The 24,780-nt window shown below is 41.5% G+C and overlaps 1 protein-coding gene across 2 annotated transcripts in view; it reads right to left on the bottom strand.

Annotated features, from left to right (window-relative positions):
* Positions 1-7,536: 7,536 nt before the first annotated feature.
* The window catches only part of AHCYL1 (adenosylhomocysteinase like 1), a 41,447-nt gene continuing 24,203 nt past the window's right edge, over positions 7,537-24,780 (bottom strand). Inside the window, exons 2-17 of one of the 2 annotated variants that reach the window (XM_069573691.1) lie at positions 22,669-22,780; positions 20,277-20,420; positions 18,843-18,943; positions 18,351-18,453; positions 16,678-16,772; positions 15,989-16,095; positions 15,045-15,161; positions 14,726-14,789; positions 13,608-13,696; positions 13,181-13,251; positions 12,510-12,604; positions 12,332-12,430; positions 11,861-11,929; positions 11,339-11,417; positions 10,106-10,226; positions 7,537-9,602 (exon numbers count right to left, since the gene is read on the bottom strand). In XM_069573691.1, the coding sequence (XP_069429792.1) occupies positions 9,596-9,602; positions 10,106-10,226; positions 11,339-11,417; positions 11,861-11,929; positions 12,332-12,430; positions 12,510-12,604; positions 13,181-13,251; positions 13,608-13,696; positions 14,726-14,789; positions 15,045-15,161; positions 15,989-16,095; positions 16,678-16,772; positions 18,351-18,453; positions 18,843-18,943; positions 20,277-20,420; positions 22,669-22,780 (1,473 nt within the window). In that variant the 3' untranslated portion in view covers positions 7,537-9,595. Of the gene's footprint in view, positions 9,603-10,101; positions 10,227-11,338; positions 11,418-11,860; positions 11,930-12,331; positions 12,431-12,509; positions 12,605-13,180; positions 13,252-13,607; positions 13,697-14,725; positions 14,790-15,044; positions 15,162-15,988; positions 16,096-16,677; positions 16,773-18,350; positions 18,454-18,842; positions 18,944-20,276; positions 20,421-22,668; positions 22,781-24,780 lie in introns of those variants that run through there. The other variant, XM_069573689.1, reaches the window with a different exon arrangement.

The following is a 24,780-nucleotide window of genomic DNA, read 5'->3' as shown; positions in this document are numbered from 1 at the left end:
TGGGATCTTAGTTTCCCAACCAGGGATTGAACCTGCATCTCCTGCATTGGAAGCTGGATTCTTACCCATTGGACCACCAGGAAAGTCCCAGTAATTCCACATTTAGTGATAAGTTCTAAGGAGATAAAACTTTAGGCAAAGATATTGTGTGATGATTTTCCAGGCAGTAATATTTTCAATAGTGTAAAGTTGGTACAACCTAATTTGAAAAATAGTCAATAAGAAAACAGCTAAGTAAGTAATGGGGCAAGCAAAAGATTGAATATGGAGAAGTCATTATTTATGTTTAATATTGAGAATTTTTAGTGGCATAGGAAAATACTTATGATATAATTGAATGTACAGTTGGTTCTCATGGTGCTTGTGTTTGTGTGTGTGTATAGAAAAAAAGACTGGAAGGAAATACACAAAATTGTAGTAGGTTTAATTTCTAGATGGCAGGAACAACATTATTTTCATTTCCTTCTTTATACTTTTCTGTGTTTTTGAAAATTTTATTATTAAGGTGTTATTTTTTGAGGTGTAATTTATGTACAATAAACCACATATGTTTGAAATATACAATTTGATATGTTTTGACATATGCATAAACACATAAAATCATGACCATATTCAAGACAAGAACTTCCCTGGTGGTCCAGTGGTTAAGAATCTGGGGTAGATGGGTTCAGATCCCTGGTCTGGGAAGATCCCATATGCTACAGGGGAGTTAAGCCTGTGCACCAAAGCCACTGAATCCCACAGGCCCTAGAGCCATGCTCCACAGCAAAGAGAAGCCACCACAAAGAGAACTCTGCACACCAAAACTAGAGAGCAGCCCCTGGCCACCACAGTTAAAGACAGCACAGCAACCAAGACCCAGTGCAGCCAAAGGGCAAAAACAGTTCTAAAAAGATAAATCCATCACCCCCAGAAATTTTCTTGGTAATCCTCTCTCCTACTCATTCCTGTGTCCCTCTCCCATTCCAGTTAACCACTGTTAAGTTTTCTGACACTACCGATTAGTTTGCGTTTTCTACAGTTTTACAATAACAGAATCATACCATATGCATTCTTTTTTGTCTGGATTCTTTCATTCAACATAATTATTTTGAAATTCATTCATCTTGTTGCCTGATATCAATAGTACATAAATAGTATTCCATTGTTTATCCAATCACCTGTCGATAAATATATGGGTTGTTTCCAGTTTTTCTTGCTTGTTTAAACTCAATATTGAGAAGTAACATGCCTTTTTTAAAAAAAAATAAGAATTGTCCCAGGTTGTGTGGAAATATTTCCTGAATGAAAGCAGGGTCTCCAAGCTGTGATTAACACAAGAATTCTAAATTGGAGAGCTACTTAAATTAGTACCACTTTTGAGTTCCAGAGAGTACTCACTCCACCCTGGGAAAAACTCCTTGAACTGTAGTCCATGCGGCATTTGGTAGGAAGAGGAATCTCCAGTGCGAAGGAGCTGAAGTGGAGCTGGTGAACTCCCCCTCCCTCACTGGCTAAGACACTTTCAGAGAAGCACAATTCAGTCAGTAGAGGGTAGAAGCTGCAGAAGTGCCTTGATGAATTTCCAATCTTCTTTCCGCACCTACAAAATGAGGATAATACCACCTCTCTCTGAGGCTATGGATCAAATGAGCTAATTTATGGGAAACCTTTTTTAAAAATAATAAATCATTGTTTTCAAAAGAGAATTATTTTTATTACCAAGAGGTGATGCCTATGATGAGAAGGCCCTTCCTTTACCAGAAGCAGTCATAGTTCAAGAAACCAGAGGAAATGAAATTTCAGGTGTGAGCTATTATAGCATTGTAGGTACTGTAAAAACATAGTAGTTGTTCCAGCTGGGCTCTGTAGAAGGAAATTGGCACATACTGTGTGTCTATAGAGGAGAAGGAAATGCCAACCCATTCCAGTATTCTTGCCTGGGAAATCCCATAGATAGAGGGGCCTGGTGGGCTATGGTCCATGGGGTTCCAAAGAGTTGACATGACTTAATGATTAAATCGGAGAAGGAAATGGCAACCCACTCCAGTATTTTTGCCTGGAGAATCCGTGGACAGAGGAGCCTGGTGGGCTGCTGTCCATGGGGTGGCACAGAGTCGGACACGACTGAAGCGACTTAGCATGCATGCATGCATTGCAGAAGGAAATGGCATCCCACTCCAGTATTCTTGCCTGGAGAATCCCAGGGACAGAGGAGCCTGATGGACTGCTGTCTATGGGGTCGAACAGGGTCGGACACAACTGAAGCGACTTAGCAGCAGCAGCAGCAGTGTGTCTATAGGGTGTCAGATACTGGGCAAGGTGCTTCACATTCATACATTTATGAACCACCAGCAGCCAGCTTTCCTGGCAGTAGAAGAATAAGAGCCGCAGTCCTGGAGGGGGATTTTGAGCAGTGCATCAGCATCACAGTATCCAGGATACACCACACATTAGTTTCTAGTTCTGTGTAGCAAATTACTCTGACAGAGGATTAAAACAAGTGTGGAGTCCTATCCCAAGGCCACAGGTGTGAGGCTTTGTGCCAAAGACATAGATATGGAGCCCAGAACCAAGGTCATCTCTGAAATTGACTAATCCCCTTTGTAACCATTGCCAAAAGCCCCCCTCATCATCACTAGCCAGCTTCTTGACCCATTAGTCAAAAACACCCACCCCAGTACTCACCCTACATAGCACCCTAACGAATCATCTAATGCCACCCCTCCAGCAGGAATTTTCTCTTGAGGCTATGAAAATTGGCTACTAGCCCACGAAAAACATCAGCTCTCCCTTGAGCTAGCCCATTGCTGTAACAGCATCACCCACTCTAATAAACTCTATTCTCCTCTCATTCTGCATTGTGTCTGGAAATTCTTTTCCAACCTGTGTTCAGACCGCCACGGCAAACAACTTTCCTGGTGGTCCAGTGGTTTCAGTCTGCCTTCCAATTCAGGGGATGCGGGTTCAATAATCTCTGGTCGGGGAACTGAGATTCTATATGCCAAGGGACAACTAAGCCCACAAGCTGCAACTACTAAGCCCATTCACTGCAACCAAGACCTGATGCAGCCAACAAAAACACAGCAGACAACAGCAACAACAAACCCATTTATTATCTCATAGTTTCTATGGGTCAAGAGTCTGGGGATGGCTTAGCCGGGTGCCTCCAGCTCAAGGTTGTTATTCTTGACATTTGTTAAAATGTAAAGACTTTATTCAGGACAACTGTGATAGGTGTCCATGCTACTGGAATAGGCAAGAGAGGTTGGGCTCAACTCCAAGTATGACGAAGACAGCTGGGAATTTGTAGCCAACAAGTGGAATGAAGGGGTCAGTGGGAGAAAAGTTACTCAGAGGAGACATCAAGGGTAGGAGAATTCTTGCTGAAGACAGGCTAGGGTGATCAGATAGCATGGGTACGGGATGGGGAATATGATCAGATAGCAAGGGTGAAGGGATTCTTGCTAAAGTGACCTAGCTGGATCCTTGTTACAACTGAGCTATGCAAGACGGGGCCAAGGTCAAGGCCTAGTCAAGAAGAAAGGTCGGAGGACCCTGACTAGAGTTTGGTCAAGTGGAGAGTCTGTCAAGGTCTCTCCTGAAGTTATAGTAAAGCTATTGGCCAAGTTTGTGGTCTTTTCTGGAGGCTTGATTTGGGGAGGGGAGACCCTGATGCTGGGAAAGATTGAAGGCAGGAGAAGGGGACGACAGAGGATGAGTTGGTTGGAAGGCATCACCGACTCAATGGACATGAGTTTGAGTAAGCTCTGGGAGTTGGTGTTGGACAGGGAGGCCTAGCGTGCTGCAGTCCATGGGGCTGCAGAGTCGGACACGACTGAGCAACTGAACTGGTCTATGGAATGCTGCTCCACATCCCCATAAGAATTATAACATCATAAATTATATATTTGTGTATTTCCTAAAAATTTGAAATATTCTCAATTTTAAAACACAGGAGTTTCAGAGAAGGAATTGTGAACCTATTATCCTTTGTTGGCCAGAGACCCTGTGCAACAACCAGACAATGTGAGAAAATTCGCCATCTGGTGGTTGCAGTGGAGAACAAACAAAAACAATAAAATAAACAAAACACCATTATTAAAAGTTCCAATTGTGTAACTTCCAATACTGCATATATACAAAAAATTGATTGCAACTTAAAATTGATTACTAAGTTTAAATTGATCACACACTCTATATTGGAGTCACAAAATTTTTAATAATTCAAAAATTATTATCTTTCGGCCATGTGGTTATGTGGGATCTTAGTTCCCCAGCCAGGGATCAAACCCCTGCTCCCTTGCATTGGCAGTGCAGTCTTAACCATTGGACAGCCAGTGAAATCCCTTAAAATACTTTAGAATTGCTTTATTGGTTTGCTGAGACTTCCTGATCCCAGATTCTTTACTGTCTGAACCACCAGGGAAGAAAAAAGCAGTTAATCCATGGTGCCTCAGTGGTAAAGAATCAGCCTGCCCATGCAGGAGACAGGGGTTCAATCCCTGGGTCAGAAAGAAACCCTGGAGAAGGGAATGGCAACCTACTCCAGTATTCTTGCCGGGAGAATCCCATGGACAGAGAAGCCTGGTGGGCTACAGTCCATAGGGTCACAAAGAATCAGACACGACTGAAGCAACTTAGCATGCATGCACTTAAGACTAGAATACTCTTTGATAGTTTCTTTTTTTTAGAATGTCATGTATATTTAAATGTGTATTCTTTTTTAATTGGAGAATTGCTTTACAATATGGTGTTGATTTCTCCCATTCATCTATCTACATAAATCACCTACAGGTATATGTTTATGTCCCCTCCCTCTTGAACCTCCTTCCCACCTCCCACACCATCCTGCTCCTCTAGGTTGTCATAGAGCACTGGATTTGAGCTCTCTGCATCATACAGCAAATTTCCACTGGCTATCTAATTTTACATATGGTAATGTAGATGTTTTAATGCTATCTTCTGATGCTTTCATTCTTTTTCTGCTATCACAGAGACTTCCTCTTCTTACCTAATAGAACGCAAGTCAAATGCCTTCAGGGAGCTTCCCAGGTGGTGCTAGTGGTAAAAAAACTTGCTTGCCAATGCAGGAGACAGAAGAGATGGAAGTTCGACTCCTGGGTCAGGAAGAGCCCCTGGAGGAGGGCATGGCAATCCTCCCCAGTATGCTTGCCTGGAAAATCCCACGCACTGAGGAGCTGGTGGGCTACAGTCCACAGGGTCATAGAGAGTCGGACACGACTGAAGCGACTTAGAAGCAGCAGTAACTGCCTTCAGACACATCTTTTCCTTTATCCCTAACATAACCTTTATGCCTAGGGTCAGCAAAGTCTTTACATTGAGGACTATTTCGGACTTAGTGGGCCATTTGGTTGTGCTTCTTCAACTCTGCCATTGTGAATGAAAGTAGTCACAGACATTACACAAACTAATGAGTATGGTTTGTGTTCAAAACTTCATTTATGGACACTGAAATTTGAACCCCGCCTGGACTGTCTGACGGAGAAGGCAATGGCACCCCACTCCAGTATTCTTGCCTGGGGAATCCCATGGATGGAGGAGCCTGTTGGGCTGCTGTCTATGGGGTCGCAGAGTCGGACACGACTGACGCGACTTGGCAGCAGCAGCAGGACTGTCTGAATCAGAACTAGATTCTGAAGAACTACCATCTTCTGAGACACTAGTATATATACTGCTCGGACAATCAGAGAAAGAAACTGCATGAAATTCACTGAAAAATTCTTCACTCAAAAGTTCATGATGCCTCACTTTTGAAAATTTTACAATAATAATTTTGTGTTAATAATATACACAAGGTTGGAACAAAAACCTAATGAAGCAAAATATGAATAATAATGACAATTGTTAAGTTGTATAATGAACCCTTGATCAATTCCAAGCTCTAACAACTTTGCATGGTAATGTTAATTGTGTCACTCTCTAAAAACCTATTGATGTCATCTCTGGCCAATAACATTCAGGTAACAAAAGGCATATTAATATCTCTGGTCAATAATGTGTTAAGCAGCATTTTACAGAGAAGTGCTCTGAAATTACTTATATATCTCATTCTTTATTATTAAACTGATTCATTTATATCAGTATACAGTTTCCTCTTCTGTTCAGTGCTTTATAAACCATTACTTGGATGCTCAGATTTTTCCAGATTTGCCCAGTGTAAGTCCTTTAAAGATCGTTTTCTGTGTCCTTTTGATATGCAATCATTTTTCGAGTACTTCCTTGCTTTCCTGCTCTTCATGTACTTCTGCACAGCCATAGAATCAGCCATTTCTCCAGAGTCCTCACTCCTTTAAGTGGAGAATGTAGAGCTTGAATCTGGATGCTAGGAGCATGCACTGCACTGGGGGAAGAGGGGGACTGCTGCTCCAAGGCTCACTTAGTAGACAGAGCCAGGGAGCGTTTGTACATAATCCATTCCCCTATTTCTTTATGTTGAAATTCATGAGTTCACACCAAAACCCTGTAGCTCCTATTCAAACTCAACACTAGAGTTTGTTCTCGTCTCTTCCCTTTCTAACAACTCCTCTAAAAATCAGAGAGCTGGCTTTCATTAGCCTTAGTATTTCTTCTGGTTTAATCAAGTTCCCTGTTCCTACACAATCCAACATTGCCAACCCTTTCCTGCATGGATGTCCTCCCCATCCAAGTGTAGGGAGGCTCCCAGCACTAGGCCACATCCCAGCTCTCACCCACACATCCCAGGCTGGGAACCCATTTGGATAGCAGCGCTACCTAATGTTGAACTGCAGGTAAAGGAAGAGATCCTCATTTTCATTTGTATCCCAAATATCTAAAACAGATCCTAGTGCATGGAAAGCAATAAAAGACACTTTGAAGAATTAATTTTATAAAACTGCACAGTCAAGTTCATTTAAATTCTTTATATTCAAATACTTAATTTTCAAATATTTTCCCATAATAGATAAACTTTTTATAAAGTTATCAAACAGATTCAGAAACAGTTTTTTAAAAACTTAACTCTAGGCAACGTGAAGTTTATATTTGGATTTATTTGCATGGATAAAACCTTGCAGAACTAAAAACATTCATTTTACCAATCTGCACTGCAAAATCAACATTGTTTGGGATCAGTTTAATAAAATAGAAAGGGTGTTATTTTGAACAATATTAACAGATACACTGTTAAATCAGAAAATATGGAGACTACTTCAGCGATGGATACAGGTATGGTGTGGGGTGGGGATGGGCTAAAGCTTACATAACTTTGGAGGCGTTTTTTAAGAATTAGGTACAGGGTCTTATGAAGGGGACTGTGTACCTGAGGCAGCCTGAATTTTAGGCAGCAAGTTGCAGGAACGAAGTTAAAGTGAAAGTGTGTAGGCCCAATGCTGGGCACAGAGCAGACACAAAATTTAAGATATTACTGAGGAACTCTGCATCTAGCCTCTTCCTCTACATACTAGGTCCTAAAAAATCTCTCAGATATTGCTAACTGACCAATGACTTGTCCCATCTTGGAAAACAGATTCTAAATGAAGGTGTTGTTCAAACAAGAATGACACAGGATTCCAATAAGGTCTTATCATTTTAATTGACTTTAATGATTATTGCTCATCTGCAAGGATTAATATTGCATTCATTAAAAATCATTCAATACAAAATAAACTTGTTCCTCCTAAGTTGCTCTCCACATGCTCCCTCTGATGCCAGACATTTTCCCACAGTGTCCTTTGTTACATGGCTTGACAGAGACGGAGCCCTTATCGAGTATTCCTATGGACACAGTAAAAGATATGGGAGCAGGGGGCAGGCCAGAGGGTAGCAGGACCTGAGCCCCTTCCCTCTAGCAGAGCTGACATGATGGATACCACTGTTGGCCAGGTTATCTCCCCTAAAGGATGTGCTGTTCTGATTGGCTGGTTAAATGCCCTGGGAAAAGGGCTTGAACTGTTAGCATCTACAGAGAAGAAAGCATGGTTGCATTGGCAAGGAGTGGGAAGGGGCAGGGTAGGGAGAAAAAAGGGAAAAAATTTTTGGCAAGATCACTGTCCCCTGATAGGAAGTCACAGGGTGGAAGCTTTCCTTTTTTATATTTCTGTTTTTAATTACTGCCTGTCCCGCTGATCAATAACAACAGGGAAATGAAAATTTCTAGTATCTAGCACTAATGCCTGACCCAACTTTGAAGGATCACAAGCTAGAACAAGTTGAGGATTTAGAATCCTAGATAATTATGCATTTAAAGCTCATGAGCATAAAGCTCGTCTGACCATGCAGAAATGCTGGTAAGCAGGGTTCATGGCAGGGGAATATATCATCTCTCTGATCTCTAAGAGAGCCTTTCTGGGGATTCTTACAGAGCGTGAGCCAGGACATACCGATTACTCTAGGCACAAACTGCCCTTTGAGGTCTCAGTTCACACACTTTCTGTGTCATGTGTAAATCAAAAGTGGTACTGCTTCTGTAAAACCTAAGTTATATGGGGCCTAATGTCCCAGACAAGTTAAACAGAGCTGATTTCCCTCACCCTGGCCCAATTTAGCCTTCCTCCTCCCATCCACACCTACCTCCCTTTAAATATTTTAAATTGCAGAAGCACAGCTGATCAGAAATTTGCTCTTAAAGAGAGTTCAGTGCTATATACTGACTAATGACTCAAGAAATTTGCTTCCAGCACAAGCTGATGGGCAGAGCTGATAAAATCCGCTATTATGGCCACAGTTCATTGATGCTAGGAACTATGGGCTAGAAACTGGGATTATCAGAATTTGAAATCAGCATTTCTCTAGACTCAACTCTGCACTTTTAGCTCCAAAGGTTCAAAAGATAAACTGATAACAACTAATCACTCAAGCAGCTCCTCAATATTAAGACTAAACGTTTTTCTTACTTAAAAAACAAATAAAAAACCCTAAAACAAAAACAGAAATAAATGCTAGGGGACAAAATTCAACTTAACAGAACAGTCTGGTTAAAAACCTGGAAAATGAGAGGGTCTGGTGGGAAGTGGAGGAAGGGCTGTACTAAATCCAAGTGGGCCTACTGGATCTTAACAAGCAACACTCACTAGTATACATCTCTGAACCAAACATACCACCTTTACACAGGAAACAGGGCTTGGAATATCTAGGGGAAATTAACATGCACCACCTACATCTAACCTACCTGCCTGGTAGGTACCATCCCTGCTCCTCTGAAGAAGTGAAAGAGCACTGATTCCAGCAGCTGAGAAATGGGCTCTTTTAAGGCAATTTAGACATTGCAGATTGTTCCACACAGACGGTACCTTAGCGTCTCCTGTTAATAAGGTACCCAATTAAGACTATTAAGTCCCCAGAAATGGAAAAGAAAGGATCACCTTTCTGGGCTGGGAGAGTAAAATCCTTCTTTAGTGACTAGGGTGAGAAACCTTTAATCTCAGTTTCATCTAAAGAGCCATGAAGCAAGTTCCTGTGTGGTCTGTAGAACTTGGATAATGAGATGAAAAAAAAAAAACAAAAAAACAAGAAAGAAATTATAGGAAAAAAAAATCAAAAGGAAAGGATTAAGAAGAAAATAAAAGTTATCTTAAAAAATATTTCTTTTAGAATTGTGTGGTTCATGTGTTCTGGTCCTTGGTAATATGGTCCATTAGTATCTGTAAAGAAAGAGTGACTGGTTAGCACCTGTGTCTTCCAAATGAGAGTTCCAAGACAAGAATCAAAAACAGAGAACACTCTCCAGGGTCTTCCCTTGCATAGGCCAGGGATTCCTGCAGTCATTCCCCAGGGATCATTTCTCACTGTGTTTCCACAGGATTTCCAACAATGCCATCTCTAGCTTTCTCTCCCGCTCCCTAATAAGTCAGTGATTTTCAATGTGATAATATGTTAGAATAATCTGAAGAAGTTTTACAAAATAAGCCTGGGCCCCATTCTAGACTAACTCTATCAGAATCTCTCGGGGGGAGGCTCAAGCTCCAAAATTTTAGAAAATGCTGACTTCTTTACATCTACTACTAGATAGATAATTTCTCTGCTTACTTTTTAGTGTGGGGCAGAGTTCTTGTACATTTCAAAATCAGCTATAATACTATTTAGAAAAGTCTGCTTGGTATAATATCAGGGAGAACATCTTTTCATTTACTTTCCCCCGAGTTACCTGTAGTAATTGGGTTTGAATGGCCCATTTTTGTTGAGTCCCAGATATTTTGCTTGGTCATCTGTCAGCTCTGTCAGGTGGGCATCAAATGATGGCAGGTGCAAGCTGGCAACGTACTCATCTAAGAAGAACAAAGCAGCAGGGAGCAAACTCCATATAAAATATGCCTCTCAGGGCACAGCCTCCCATTATTTCATCTGAAGCTTTCTGAGAGAGAGGACAAGGCTTGGAATAATACTGAAAGAATCTAACTTGGAATATTCGCCTAATTAAGAAAACCACTCAACGTTGTCTTTAAGGTATCTTTCAGTACAATCAGAATGTATTACGAAAGCCATTCGGCAGAGTGACAAAATAGGGCAACTTGTACCGCCCCATTCTTCTCTGGCAAAGCTTCTGGGTTCACCTCAATGGCCAACATAACACGTACTACCCTCACCTTCCTGCAGCAATTTCCTTAGCTGAACTATAAATTCTGAATCAAGGTGGATCCTAGTGAGCTCAAAAGAGTGAAGTCATCAACATTTACTTAGGGTAAGATCCATAATGGCCTCAAATCTTTGGATCATGGATTTCTAAGGCAGCTGGCACAACTGTATTAGTTTTCCATAGATAAGCTTCCTGGGCTTTTACCTTTATGAATATGGATTAAAAACCAAAAAGCAATCGGAGGTAAGCTGCTGCAGGGGACAAGAACAAGGTGGTTTTTAGCTTTAAGAGGACAGGGGTTTGGGCTGACGAATGAGAGGGGAGAGTGGCATCATATCTGTAAAGGTAAGGATCTAAAGCTGATGCACTAGTCACGTAAACACAGCACAGCTGACCGCTGGAATGACAGGAGACTGTTTACATGTCTGATAGAGGATGGACAATAAAACCCGTATTTGGTTTCTGTTTCGTCCATTTTGGTCCTGGGCTGTAATCAGTGGTAGTTAAGTTTACTCAACTTCATAAACTACCTGCGATAACAGCATCTACCCTAAACCACTGTGCTAAAGCACCTTTACTCATTAGCTGTATTTCTTGCTACAATTTTGCAATGTATGTATTCTCACCTTACTGATAAAGAAACTGAGGCTCATGGAGATTAGAACTTGTCCTGAGGTCCGAAAACCATTAAGTGCCAGAAGAGGGATTATAATCCTGACTCTAAATCCAATGCTTTTCATGATACTCATTTTACCAAACCACGCAACAGTCTAGGGATCAACACAGGTTTCCGTTTTCACTCACCCATTTTTTTAGGGAGCAAGTATACATCTTGTTTGTATCGTCCCTCAGGCGCATTATAGAGTTCTATCAGTGCCAAAGCCTAAGGCAGGAAAAGTGGGTCAGAAAAGACAAAAACACTTCTTAGGGACATTAAAATAAAACTAGGTTTAACAGGGTCTTGGGGTAAGTACTTAGTGAACTACCACAGCGGCAGCATCCAGGACTTCGACTGTAATAAACACCAGCACACATCATAAGAGGATTTATTGGTGCTTTTGTTTTAGTTCCTAATAAAAGGACGGACTAAATACAACTAAGCTGGAACACTGTATTCCTAATGAAAATAGCTAACGCAAAGGAACACAAACACTGACTCTACTTAACTATTATTTTCTATACTTGAGAAAGCCGAAATCTTGACAACCTGTAACTTGAAGAAAACAGGTTGCTAAGAACATAGGAGGCCATGCTATCACTGGAACTCGGATCTAGGCCCAGACCCAGTCATCTCAGTGCAGGCTGGGCTGATATTCTGTCACGTACCTGTGTCGTAGCTGTGATGGACAGAACAAAGGTGGGAACCGTGGAGCAGCTCAGATTGAGCAGGCGACCCTGAAATGTTGAAACAGAGCCCTGGGGTGAGTTGTGTGATCCCTGTCATGTCACGAAAGCCAGGCAAATGCAGGAAAGGACTTTACACCCCTCTCGACTCAGCTGGTAGAGGAAGAAGTACGGTTCCAAATCAGGACTCTGGGTTTTACCTTATTTTCTGTGAGTCCATCTGAGTCTGACACACTGATAAATCAGCTGTGGTCAGAAAGTAGTGTGTGGTTTAGTAAAAAAGTAAATACTTTTTGAGTGATTCTATTTTGGGGACCAGACTATATTTGAGAAATACACTTCTAGCCAAAGATAGAGCTCAGGGAAAAGCAAGCCGAATATGTTTGCCCTGCCGCCCCTCCCCCAAGGGTGCTAAGCACGCTGCTGTCCTGCCCGCGCCCACAGTATGTGCACCTCTGCCAGAAGAACGACACGCTTGCCATCCGGCCAGATGACATGGTCCACCTGAGAACGTACTCGCTCCCATGTCAGCTCAGGAGTGCGGAGGCTGGTCTGAAAGGAAGAGAGCACAGCTGACTGGCTATAACGGAAGAAGGAAAAAAGGTCTAGTAATAGGTAAGAGAAACCTTACCACATCAATTTCTGTGTTTGAGTGGCCCATATTGCATACAATACAACTGTTTTTCATGCGATCCAAATGCTCCCGTGTCACTACATTCTTATTTCCTAAAAGTAAAATAGAGTAGCTGAGGAAAGAGATCCTGTGGGGGAAAGGTACTGACTGACTTTCAGTTAAAACATGGGAAAGAGAACTCCTGGCACTAAAGAGCATGTATACACTGTGAGGAAAGAAGTGTGTGTTGCATAACAGCTCTTTAGCTTCAGTTATTTCATTTTAAGATCAAGCAGTACAGAAAGACAGCAAGAAAAAAGGCTCTTTGTTCCGGAAAATCTGACTGCTTACTCTAGTTTTCAGAAGTTTATGTGGGACACAGGCCTTACCTACTTTACAGGAAAGTCATCTAGATCACATTCAAGACTGAACCTCAGCTAATACTCTTCCATGTACACCAAAGCACTGCTGGGCTTCCTGATGGCTCAGACAGTACAGAAATTCCCTGCAGTGCAGGAGACCTGGCTTCCACCCCTGGTCGGGAAGATCCCCTGGAGAAGGGAATGGCTATCCACTCCAGTATTCTTGCCTAGAGAATTCCACGGACAGAAGAGCCTAGCAGGTTACAGTCATGGGGTCACAAAGAGTCAGACATGACTGAGTGACTAACACAAAGCTCTGACACTCACCTGTGCAAGTTATTACAACATCAACTTGCCGGATGACTTCATTTAGCTTTACCACCCTGAACCCATCCATGCTGGAAGAAAAGGAAGGAATACTATGAGCAAGAGTAGGAGAAGCTGGTCACAAAATGAGGCAAATTTGTTTCTGAAGTTAGATTTAGCTAGGGCTATCTCACTGGAATGATAAGTGATAAGCTGTGTTGAAAGATACACAATGGCCCCTTCAGACTCCCCAAGATTCCATCCAGGAAGGGGAAATACCAAGAAGCTCTATGAATGCCCTAAGATTACAATGGAGAGAACAGAGCAATCATAGCTCTCTCCTCCTTTGAGGAATTTTCCCGAGGACTAGTTAACACAATCAATCACAAACTCTTGGAAATACAAAGTACCTGGAGCGAATCTAATGGTATTACCAATCTGTTCTTACCAGGCCTGCAGAGCACAGATGGGGTCAATTTCCGTGATATAGACAATTGCTCCAAGGGCCTTGAGAGCAGCACAGCAGCCCTTTCCCACCTGCATACGTAAAATGGAAGTCAGGTGCACTAAGGCATGGGTATTTAGGATGGGTTTCCCTGCTGGTTCAGTGGCAAAGGATCCACCTGCAATGCAGGAGATGCAGGTCTGATCCCTGGTTTGTGAGATTCCCCTGGAGTAGGAAATGGCAACACATTTTAGTACTCTTGCTGGAGAAAGGAATGGCTATCCAATCCTATACTCCTGCCTGAATATCCCATGGACACAGGAGCCTGGTGGGCTACAGTCCAAAGGGTTGGACACAACTGAGTAACTGAGCACAGCACACACACATTTGGGCAGACAGGCTCTCTGGGAGATGGGAATTAACCTCCCTAAACCCATCAATCATCTAGCAAATCCTTGCAAAGATGCTCTAATCCAAACAGAGGAGAAACTGATCCTGATTATACTGTGATCAGAGAAGTGATTTAGCAGACATTTCATAGCAAAGGCTGGACAGTAAAAGAGATAAAGGATATAAAAGTATCACCATCAGGGAAATGAGACCAAGGGAAGAGCAGCTTGGTCTGAAGGTTACCTTCAGATTCTTATTCTAGGAAAACTTGATTAACTGTCACTTTAGAAGTATCTAACTCAAGACAGTCTAGCAGCTCAGGAACTTCTGTGGATCATTGTTTATGACGATAAATACAATCTCATCATCTGTTAAGTTTAGAGATAATCAACTATATGCCACTTAAGATTCTACCCTTCACTGGCCACCTGTGGGGCCAAAATGCTACATATTTAACTTAAGTCTCATAAAAGGTTACTGTTATAACTGGGGGAAATGATGCCAACATTCCATATCATAAGACAAAGTGGTGCAATCTGAAAACTCAATTCATTCCATATGTCTCTATTTGTAAGTGTGAATAAAGGACTTTTGCTACAATTTTGAGATACTTTATCTAAAAGCATATTTTATACTCTTTATCAATACTCTACACTGACAACACAAATCTCCTTCACTCAACATCTGTAACAAGCCCGTGAAAAGGCAGACACCAAGGCCCAGCTACTTACCTCACCATAGCCACACACTACCACTTGTTTCCCACCAAACATTACATCTGTGGTCCTCTTCAGGCTGTGGAAATAGACAAGGGCTCAACTCAAACATTATTAGCTGAAACACGGTCCCTCTGAAAGTAAGTGTGGGGCAACGGCCCATGAAAACTTCAACTAGAAGCTGGTTGGGCTCAGTATGAGATAGAACCCCTCTAACAAACTTTTAAAGCCCTTGGAAGACCAGGGGGCAAAACTGGAATGATATCAGACTAACATTATAACCCAACCCAAATTTATCTCCTACAAATCTGAATAATTATACATTTCAACCTACCCATCCAAAATGGATTCTCGGCAGCAGTATAAGTTATCAAACTTCTGTTTGGTAACAGAATCATTGACGTTCATGGCTGGAACACAGAGCTTCCCAGCTTTGGAGAGCTGATACAGCCTAAAGGGGGAAGAAAGCCACAAAAACAAAAACAAAGTTAGCTGGTAAAACACAGTAACTGGCAACGTCTGCCTAATCTTCAGGCTCTGTGCTGCCCTCCCCAGTCTTATTTATTGCCCAAGAATATCATTGCCCAAGAATATCAGTAAACAAGATATTTCCTTGTTATCCCTCCTCATGTCTTTTCATTTTCTCTTCCCCAACCCCACTCCTTTTTTGGAGGAAAAAAACCAATCTTTCAATTTAAGAAATTTACTTCTCTTCCATAAAAGGGGATATAGTTCCTTAGACCAAGCATTTTTTCAATCTTTAAAAAAAAAAAACCCACGCCTACTTCTGATAAAGATTATCAATGATTCTGATATGGTTCCGTGCGTGTGTGTTTAAGCATATGCAAGATGCCCCCAAATGAGAAATACTCTCTCAGGTATATTTTTAGGTATTACAACAAGCAAATCATATTTTGCCCAGGTTTATTTTTTATAATATGTATAACATATAGTTTTACAATAGATTTTTAAATTTCAAATATAAAAGTATAATCTAAAATTGAATACAGTTTTTCAAGATATATTTCGCTCCCTACCTCCCAGAACTGATTGAGAATCACAGTGGAATAAATGGGTGAGAAAATGTCTGAACTAGAATCTGAAATAACCTCTTTTAGGGTCTCCTTGATTTTTTAAAGGTAAAAACTCAAAAGTTTTATCTAATGAAAATACTCCCATTTAAGTTACAAGTCGGAAACACAGCTCTAAAGCCTAAAAGAGACCAGAAGAATCTGCTGAGGCAAGGACACAAGGGGCAGCTACTCCAGAATCTGTTACCTGTGAACACCAGTCACGCTCTCTTCCACAATGCCTCGGATCTTCTTAAACACGTTTGGATACTTCTTATAAACCCAGTGGGTTAAGTCTCCCCCATCATCCAGGATCTATAGAACAGCCAGAAGACTTCTATGGGCATTCAGGCTGCTAGAGCTGGGGGGAACTTTGAACCCACTTTCTGCACTAGTAAGAGAGCCCTATATGTTTTGGAAGAGCACTCCTCAGAGCTCCTTAGAGCAGGTTTAGATAGTGGAAACACAGTCAAATTTGTTGGTGTAAAATGGTTAAAAGGATTCCTAAGTTTGTTCTAGGCTACAGTGAAGAGTAGTAGTAGGCTAATCACAGACTCATTTTTAGTCTAGAGCCCTGAAATACAGCCCCTTGGAACACAAAAGGAGAGCTGGGGCAGGAAGGAAAGAAACCATAATTCTACTCCAAAGAGATACCATATCATGTTCTTCTATTTCATTCTGCTGTGTTTGAGCCACATGTGTTCAGTTGGTCTTACCCTTCCCCCGCCTTTCCATTCAGCACTGAGAACAATTCTGAAAAGCTATCAAGCTAAACATTTTGGCAACAAAGTAAGTGTGTAAGACCAAACATCCAAAACATATTTAGGGAACCATGCTTTGAGGGAAAAAAGGAAAGAAATCCATTGTCAGAAGTATAGGATGAATATGCATTATTACCATATTGGCTTGCCACCCATCCATGTTCACACAGCGGTCAATACACCACCAGAAGTCATCTTCTGACTCGCCCTTCCAAGCAAACACTGCAACTCCTGTAGAGATGAAAACAAATCAGTTGATTCCTCCTTTGGGGAGTGTCCTATACCAACATCTCTGAGATCTGAAGAGAAAAAGGCTATGGAAATTACTCTGGAAAGGAAACAACTTAGGAAGGGCAAAAAGTTAAAAGAGCATTTTGGTCCAGAAATCAGTTAAGAATTTAAGGGATTTTTATTTTAAAAGTATTTTAGAACCTTAAAATGTTACTCTCTTGGGCCACCTTTTCCTTTAAATGATTCTATTTGTTTATCTTTGGCCGTGCTGGGTCTCCGTTGCCGCATGGGCTTTCCTCCAGTAGCGGCGAGCAGGGACTGCTCTCTACTAGCAGGAGGGTGGGCTTCTCATTGTGGGGGCTTCTCTTGTTTTGGAGTATGGATTCTAGAGTACACAGGCTTCAGCAGTTCAGCACATGGGCTCAGCAGTTGTGGCTCCCAGGCTCTAGAGCACAGGCTCAACAGTTGTGGCGCACAGGCTTAGCGGCTCCGTGGCATGCGGGATCTTCCTGGATCAGGGATCAAACCCATGTCTCCTGTATTGGCAGGTGGATTCTTTACCACTGAGCCACCAGGGAAGCCCCTTTTTGGTCATTTTTTATATGGAACTTTCTTCTAAGGAGATAAAATGAAGTGGGAATCAAAACGAAGTTGTTCATTACATTGTTTATGTTAGCAAATATCTTGAAACTACTTAAGAAAATAGTAAGGAAAAATCACATGGTCACATGACTATTATAAATGATACTGTCAAACTTTTGAGTGACATGGAAACTACTTCTGAAAATGTTATATTTAGGTTATAAAATTTGATATACACTGAGACTTATTTTATCTCTGTAAAAAGTGAACAGAAAAAATGAGAAATATGATAATATATTTATCATATATGATAATAAAAAAGGAGATAATATATTATCTCTGTGTAGCAGGATTTTAGGTTTTTTGGGGAACCTCTAAAACTTTCTGCAATAAACATCTGAAAAAAGTAAAGAAGAAAAACAAAAGTGAGATACAGTTGCTTTCTGAGGATCACAGGAAAGTGGAAGAACCTTAAAAAACTTCACAGTGATTTTCCTTTGAACATTTTAACAATAGAAATTGTTTTCTGTTTAACTGAACTCAGAACTAGTTCATATATTTTCGGTGCAATACTGAACACCAAATTATCTAATGAACTATCAGATCTAATGAACACAAGGTACTTCTTATATCCTCTCAAAAGTGATGAAACTTTTGTGAAAGGAGAACAGCTGAGCTCACACTCATACAGCTCACATAGTTTAAAGTTCTTATTCATTTAATATTAGAATTAGTCATTTCTCCACATATTAGATTCTTTACAAAGATCACTTTTTAAAAAAGTGAATGTATACAAAGATCATTTTAAATGATTATATAACGTTCCATTATGGATCTGGATCTTCACTGTCCATTTCCTTCCTTTTGACATTTTTTCTTACCCTCTACATTTTATAGCTCCTAGACATACATGACAGTAAAGATAATTCTGGTATGTAAAAATTATGTTTGGATATTTACTTTGAGGTAAAGTCAGTGAAAAAAAGCTGAACTTACCGGCCTCAGCCAGTGCTGCAGCCACCTCATTCTGAGTGGAATAGATGTTGCAGGCAGACCAACGGCACTGAGCCCCCAGGGCACAGAGTGTCTCAATCAACACCTGCGTAGATGTATAAAGAGACAAAGTGAGAAAGATGAGGGCCAGACAGGAGTGCTGATGAAGACAACATTACCTAGGAACTCAGTGGCAACAGGCGCAACACTGGGAAGTAACAAAAGGGTATAATCCACTACTTAATAAACCGGAATCTACCTTTACCCCAAATAGGTAATCTGAATAACATATTTATAGCTATCATATTTTGCAAATCTAGATCTCCCTAAGGCAGGTTTGTTAAAAGTAAGCCATACAATCAAAGTAGTAAACCCCGTTATAGTGTAACTGGAAGGTTCTGTTGATAGTTAGCATTTGGAGGTTAGACAGGGAAGGAAAAGCAAGTAAAAACAATCACCGCGCCCCTCCTCATCATTTTTTCCCATCAAACTCACCGCTGTCTGGGCTGTGATGTGTGTACAGCCCACTATTTTAGCACCAGCCAAGGGCTTCTCCCCCTGAGCACGTTTCCTGAGTGAAATCAGAGCAGACATGTCTGTGAAAGAACAGAGGATTTGAGCTAGGTCTGCACTAGTGAGATCATTAATTTCTGCCCCAGCAACATCTAGGGCTGAGATATGGTGAGGTAAGGGAGAAAAACTATTTTTTTGGCCTTGTCACACAGCTTGTGGAACTTTAGTTCCCAATCAGGGACTGAACCTGGGCCCTTGTCAGTGAGAGCACAGAGTCCTAACCACTGGACCACCAGGGAATTCCCTCTAAGCATACTTATTTGATGTCTGGCAGCTTCAACTGCAGAACAAGAGCAGGGAGTTGTCATCTAACCACCTGGAATTTCTCTCTTCCTCTACTGTTTCTGCCTTATATGTAGAGGGCTTGAAAGTGAAAAGTGAAAGTGTTAGTCACTCAGTTGTGTCTGACTCTTTGTGGCCCCATGGACTGCAGCCCATTTTACTCTTCTGTCCATGGGATTTCACAGGCAAGAATACTAGAGTGGATAGCCATTCCCTTCCCCAGGGGATCTTCCCAACCCAGGGATCAAACCCAGCTATACTGTATTGCAGGCAGATTCTTCACCATCTGAGCCACCAGGGAAGCCCGTAGAGGGCTTATACATAGTCAAATTCTCAAAAGCGGAAGGTGAGTGTCATCCTTCATTTGGGAGGAGTAGTTATGTCACTGGCTAATGGATTCCTATATAGTAAAATCATCAGACCTGGAAGAAAGACTTTGCATCAGCAGATGCCACTTGCTTCTGTTTTTCTATGCTGTCTAACCCTATTCCATCGGTTTTTCTGAGTTCTGTACTGCCGCCCAGTTATAGAACATGTCCCCAGTGTGAAAAGTAAAGAGACATTATTTTGAGTGGGGCTGGGTAGAGAAACCAAGATTTAACTGATTGTCAAATTATTTTCACTCTTGATCCAGCAGAGGGTGCTCAGGATCAAAGATCAAAAGAGATCCTAGGTCACCACATCCTTAGCTGAAAACCCTCCCAACATTTGCTACTTCTGGGAAATCTGGGCCTCTGAGACTGGCAGCGATGGCAGGATCCCGCAGAACTAACCACTATGTACTGATCCAGGACTTGCTGACTCTGCAAGCAGATCTCTGAATATGGTGTCATGGGGGAGGAAAAGAGAAACTACTCTGTGTAATTACCACACGCTGAGAACAGGAAGCAGCAGAGAGAATAAGAACAAGAATCCTGAGGCTCGAGCTCCATACAGAGTGAGCTGTTTATGTAAGTCCAGGATACTGGAGTTTCCCAGGAGACTTTCGTTAGCTTTCAAGCCTTAAGTTGTTTGTGCATCCTGATGACCAGCAAGTGGGTTGCTTCTGGTCCCCGACCCACTCCCTTTCTTTACCTTGCTCTGCAATCTCAATCTCCCGGCGTCCAAATTCTGCCTGCTTGATGTTCTTCACACAGAAATTGCTGCTGCCCTTGGAGTTGGTTTGCTGCTTTTCTCGGGGGGAAACCTCATCATCAGAGCTATCTGTGTAGGATGCAGCTAAAGCCAGGAAAGAAAGAAATGAGGAAAGAAAAACCTCAATGGCCCCAATTCCACAGGGTGCAGTTCCCAAAGGACTCTCATTTAAGTAAAGCAAACGCTCTTAACTGGAGCCACCTTTTACTTCACTCTCTGTTCTACCTTTTACATCACTTTCCATTCTACTTCAGGTCTAAGAAATGGTATGAATGAGACTCCTGTAGATCCTTCAGTGTTGTGGCTCTTTTACCCATCCTGATAATTTTGCCATCAGCGCCTGTGATGAGGAGCTATTGATCCCAAAATATGCACCAGTTCATGGGTACTTGGTCCCAACTGGGACTAGAACCAGACATGGAGAAAATGGAGGAGCAATTTAGGGCATATAAAGAATGCTATTTCTATAGATCACCAGTTCTCAAAGTATCTAAAGCATCTATCAGAATCACATGGAAGGTTCACTGAAACACAGAAGGCTAGGTCCCACTGCCAGAAATTCCCATTCAGTAGGTCTCAGCTGCCACCCAGGAATTAACATTTCAAACAAGTTCCCAAGTGCTACTGATATCGCTGTTTAGAGGACCAAACTCTGAGACCCATTAATGCAAAAGGATAAAAACAATAAGATAATCTTTTATTATAAAATCTTATAGAGATTTTACACTAGGTCGCACCGAGCAACAGAGAAATGACACAAAGATAAGCAGCTCTGGTTCTACTGCCAGCCCTGAGACCACTCAAGATATTCAACTTTATAAAAGCAGCCTCACAAAAAACTAAAAATGGCCTTTCAGGTAGACATGCAGGAGGATATATAACAATCGCTCTTTACCTTTCAAATCACTTCTTTTCCATTTTCCTGATCACTGTCTCAGACAGTATACCAGGTCTCTCACTGAGTGCTACAGACACATCCTCCTCTGTCCAGCTAGCACAAATAGTACTAAAGGTTATCTACCCACTAGCACAATTTAACTCTATCACTAAGCTTTTTAAAATGCTCTACTAGGTCCCCATAAAACATGGCCGTCAAGATCTTTAAAACTTCCTTAAAGCTTTTGTCGCTCATCTCAACTTTCTTTCTTTTGTAATTCAATCTTTCAAAATTTTTTCTTTCTTAGCTGTAACTAGCCTGCTTGTCACCTATCACTTTTTGTATCTATTTCACTCTAAGACACTTTTTCATTCGTGACAGCCATTGTATTTGGACCTTTCCTTGCACACATGCCCACAGTGAGTGTGCATGTTCCCTTCTTTTCAAACTGGACCATATGCATACACTGCCATTCGTACTTGTCTGCGTATCCTGTCCATGGTGGGACACAGCACAGTGGCACAGGGCAGAGAAGAAGTTTCCCAAAACTGTTTGTTTATTTTTTAAAAGTCCTTGTACCTCAAGCCCAGTCCTTAAGTTAATAATACAATGCAAACAAGATTCTGGCAAAAGAGAAGAAATGGCTTTTGGTACAAATTCCTTTGCTGACATTTACAGCAATCTATGACCTTGGGCAAGCCTTTTAATCTTTTAACAATGTTTCCTCAAGTTGAACATTGAGGGGGTAGGATTATATGCCCCATTTCCTCCAGTACTCAAACTAAGATTGTATATCCTTTTCCATGGTAATCACAATTCAAAGCAAAAGCAAAAAAAAAAAAAAAGATTACTTATATAAGGTTAAGATAGGAGAGGAAAACGAAAAAGAAACAGCTGGAGCCATGTAAACTGGACTGTTTCCCACTCCAGAGATTAACAGGGGAGGATACTTCAAAATCAAGGGTAGCCTAGTAACTAAAGAGTAAAATACCAATTTTTTGTGATGATTCACAGTTAAAAGACAAGGAAAAAAAAAAAAACAATAGGTGGCAGGGTATATTTTAAACAAAGAAATCAGAAATTATGCTTCCAAAGTATACCTCTTTTTCAAGGCCAGTTCTGTCAGCCAAAATGATTCTCTCCCTTCTCAATGTGGGTAGTAAACGTGGGAATGGGAACCGGCCCAGTACTATCAACCACGCACTGGCCACAAACCACAATCAGAAATCATCAGAAGAGGAAAGTCTCCAGATGACAAAAGCTTCTCCAGCTACAAGCCTGGCTGGGAACATTTCCATTGCCACCCGCTAGTTACCAGCTTTTAGCTCAAAGATGGGCAGTCCTGACATGAGGCATTTTCAGACCCTAGATAAGTGAGGAGAACTGCGAAGAGCACTAGCTCAAGGCTCTGGAACAGGGACGAGAGATCAGAGAGAACAAGGAGTTCACACCTACCTGAACTGTAGCTGTCAGTGGAGGACTGAGAGATAGAGCGAGACAAAGATCGTCGGCCAGTCTTGGTGGGGAATTTGGTGAACTCCTGCATGTCATCAGCAAACTGAATTTGCTGTAAGAGGAAGACGAAAAGTTGAAACTTAAAACAAGGATTCTATGAAATGTTTCATTTTTAAAGGCCATACAGTGTCTCCTCTAAAAGTTAATGTTATCATGTGAAAGTGAAAGTGGCTCAGTCATGTCCGAGTCTGCGACTCCATGGACTACAGTCCATGGAATTCTCCAGGCCAGAATACTGGAGTGGGTAGCCTTTCCCTTCTCCAGGGGATCTTCCCAACCAAAGGATTGAACCCGGGTCTTCTGTACTGCAGGCGGATTCTTTACCAGCTGAGCCACAAGGGAAACCCAAGAATATTGGAGTGGGTAGCCTATTCCTTCTCCAGCGGTTCTTCCTGACCCAGGAATCGAACCAGGGTCTCCTGCATTGCAGGCAGATTCTTTACCAACTGAGCTATCAAGGAAGCCCTAATGATATCATGTGGCTCCTACTAAATCAGCAATTCTTCCACCAGAAATGAGGGTGGCAGAAGCTATTATCTGACTCCTCCCAAAATGCCAACTAGTATCTCTTCTCAAAGGTTTCAGCAGAACTGGCCGGGGGGGTGGGGTGGGGTGGGGGGGGGGTGTGGTTGGTGGTGGCGGAGGGAGAAGGGGAGCAGAGAGAGAAAGCTTAAGATCCAACTTCGTTCAGCATTTGTCTAATTTTACAGGTCTTCTTTCTCACATTCCACAAAGTTTTCTTTCCTCTTATAACCTTGACACATTCAACTCTTTACCCCCTTGTTCACAACTCTATCAAAAAGCAGGCATAATCTCCTAGGGCGGCTTCTTGTTTTTTCTTTATTTCAGAATATTCTCTTGTAGCATATCTTATCCTGAAGTTAGCAATGGTTTTGTTACTTGAAAAGATTATGAAGAGATGCCTTAAGTGGTGATGGGCATGGGGGTGCCAATAGCCAGAGTCCAGTCATATACCTATCCTTTACAAAGGCAATGGAATAACACCAGAGCCTGCTATATCCAGTGAAATATGAGAATATCCTAATAAAAATTCAAAAACACACACCATAATAAATTCCAACTGATTTGAAGGAAGGAGAAAATAATAACTCGTTAAACTCTGTGTTTAAAACTTTCTTAAATGAAATAAAGCAGAACAAGATAACTGTTGAAAGGATACTTGGAATGACTGGCTTTAATAAATGGCAAATAGCTTACAATTAAAATTATTTATAGATAAATTCATGAGTGTTTCTAAAGTGTAGGAAAACACTCTATTAAGGGTTTTAGACCTTCCTGAATTCCAGTTCAAACTGATAAACCCTTTCTTTGAAATGTAAAATAAACCTCAACCTCAGCTGAAAAATAGAACCTGAGATTCTGAATTGAGAAACAATTCAAGTTTGAGAACTTGAATCAAGCTTCTCCTCACAATCTGACTAAATCTGAAAAGGTTCCCACGGAGAATTCAATAAGCTGTTTTCAGCAAACAACTGGAAATGTAACCTATTACAGATGAAAATCTCTCCATAATGCTGGCAGCCTGGTTATAGGCATTTTGAAGCCAGCGTTAGTACACTGTCCATTATTTACCTCTGCTGAAGGTTCCCCTCCTGCCACACGTACCCTCCAGCTAGGGCAGCATCTGGCGTCAGTGTAAGAGTCAGGCTTAAATGTGCAGCTAAACACGAACAAGGCGATTACTGAATTAGGAGGAAAAAGGAAGGAAGCGGGAATCAAGAGAATCGAGATTCGTGTTTTTATACCGAGAATCAAAGCAGAGAATACTGATGTCTTTGGCATTCAGCCTTCTTTACGGTCGAACTCTCACATCCATACATGGCTACTGGAAAAACCATGCTGACGTTACTTTGCCAACAAAGGTCCGTAGTCAAAGCTATGGTTTTTCCAGTAGTCATGTATGGATGTGAGAGTTGGGCCATAAAGAAGGCTGTGCCGAAGAACTGATGCTTTTGAACTGTGGTGTTGAAGAAGACTTCAGAATCCTTTGGATTGCAAGGAGATCAAATCAGTCAATCCTAAAGGAAATCA

This window comes from Ovis canadensis, chromosome 1 (assembly GCF_042477335.2).
Source record: "Ovis canadensis isolate MfBH-ARS-UI-01 breed Bighorn chromosome 1, ARS-UI_OviCan_v2, whole genome shotgun sequence".
Classification (NCBI taxonomy): domain Eukaryota; kingdom Metazoa; phylum Chordata; class Mammalia; order Artiodactyla; family Bovidae; genus Ovis; species Ovis canadensis.
This window is presented reverse-complemented; position numbering and strand designations above follow the sequence as displayed.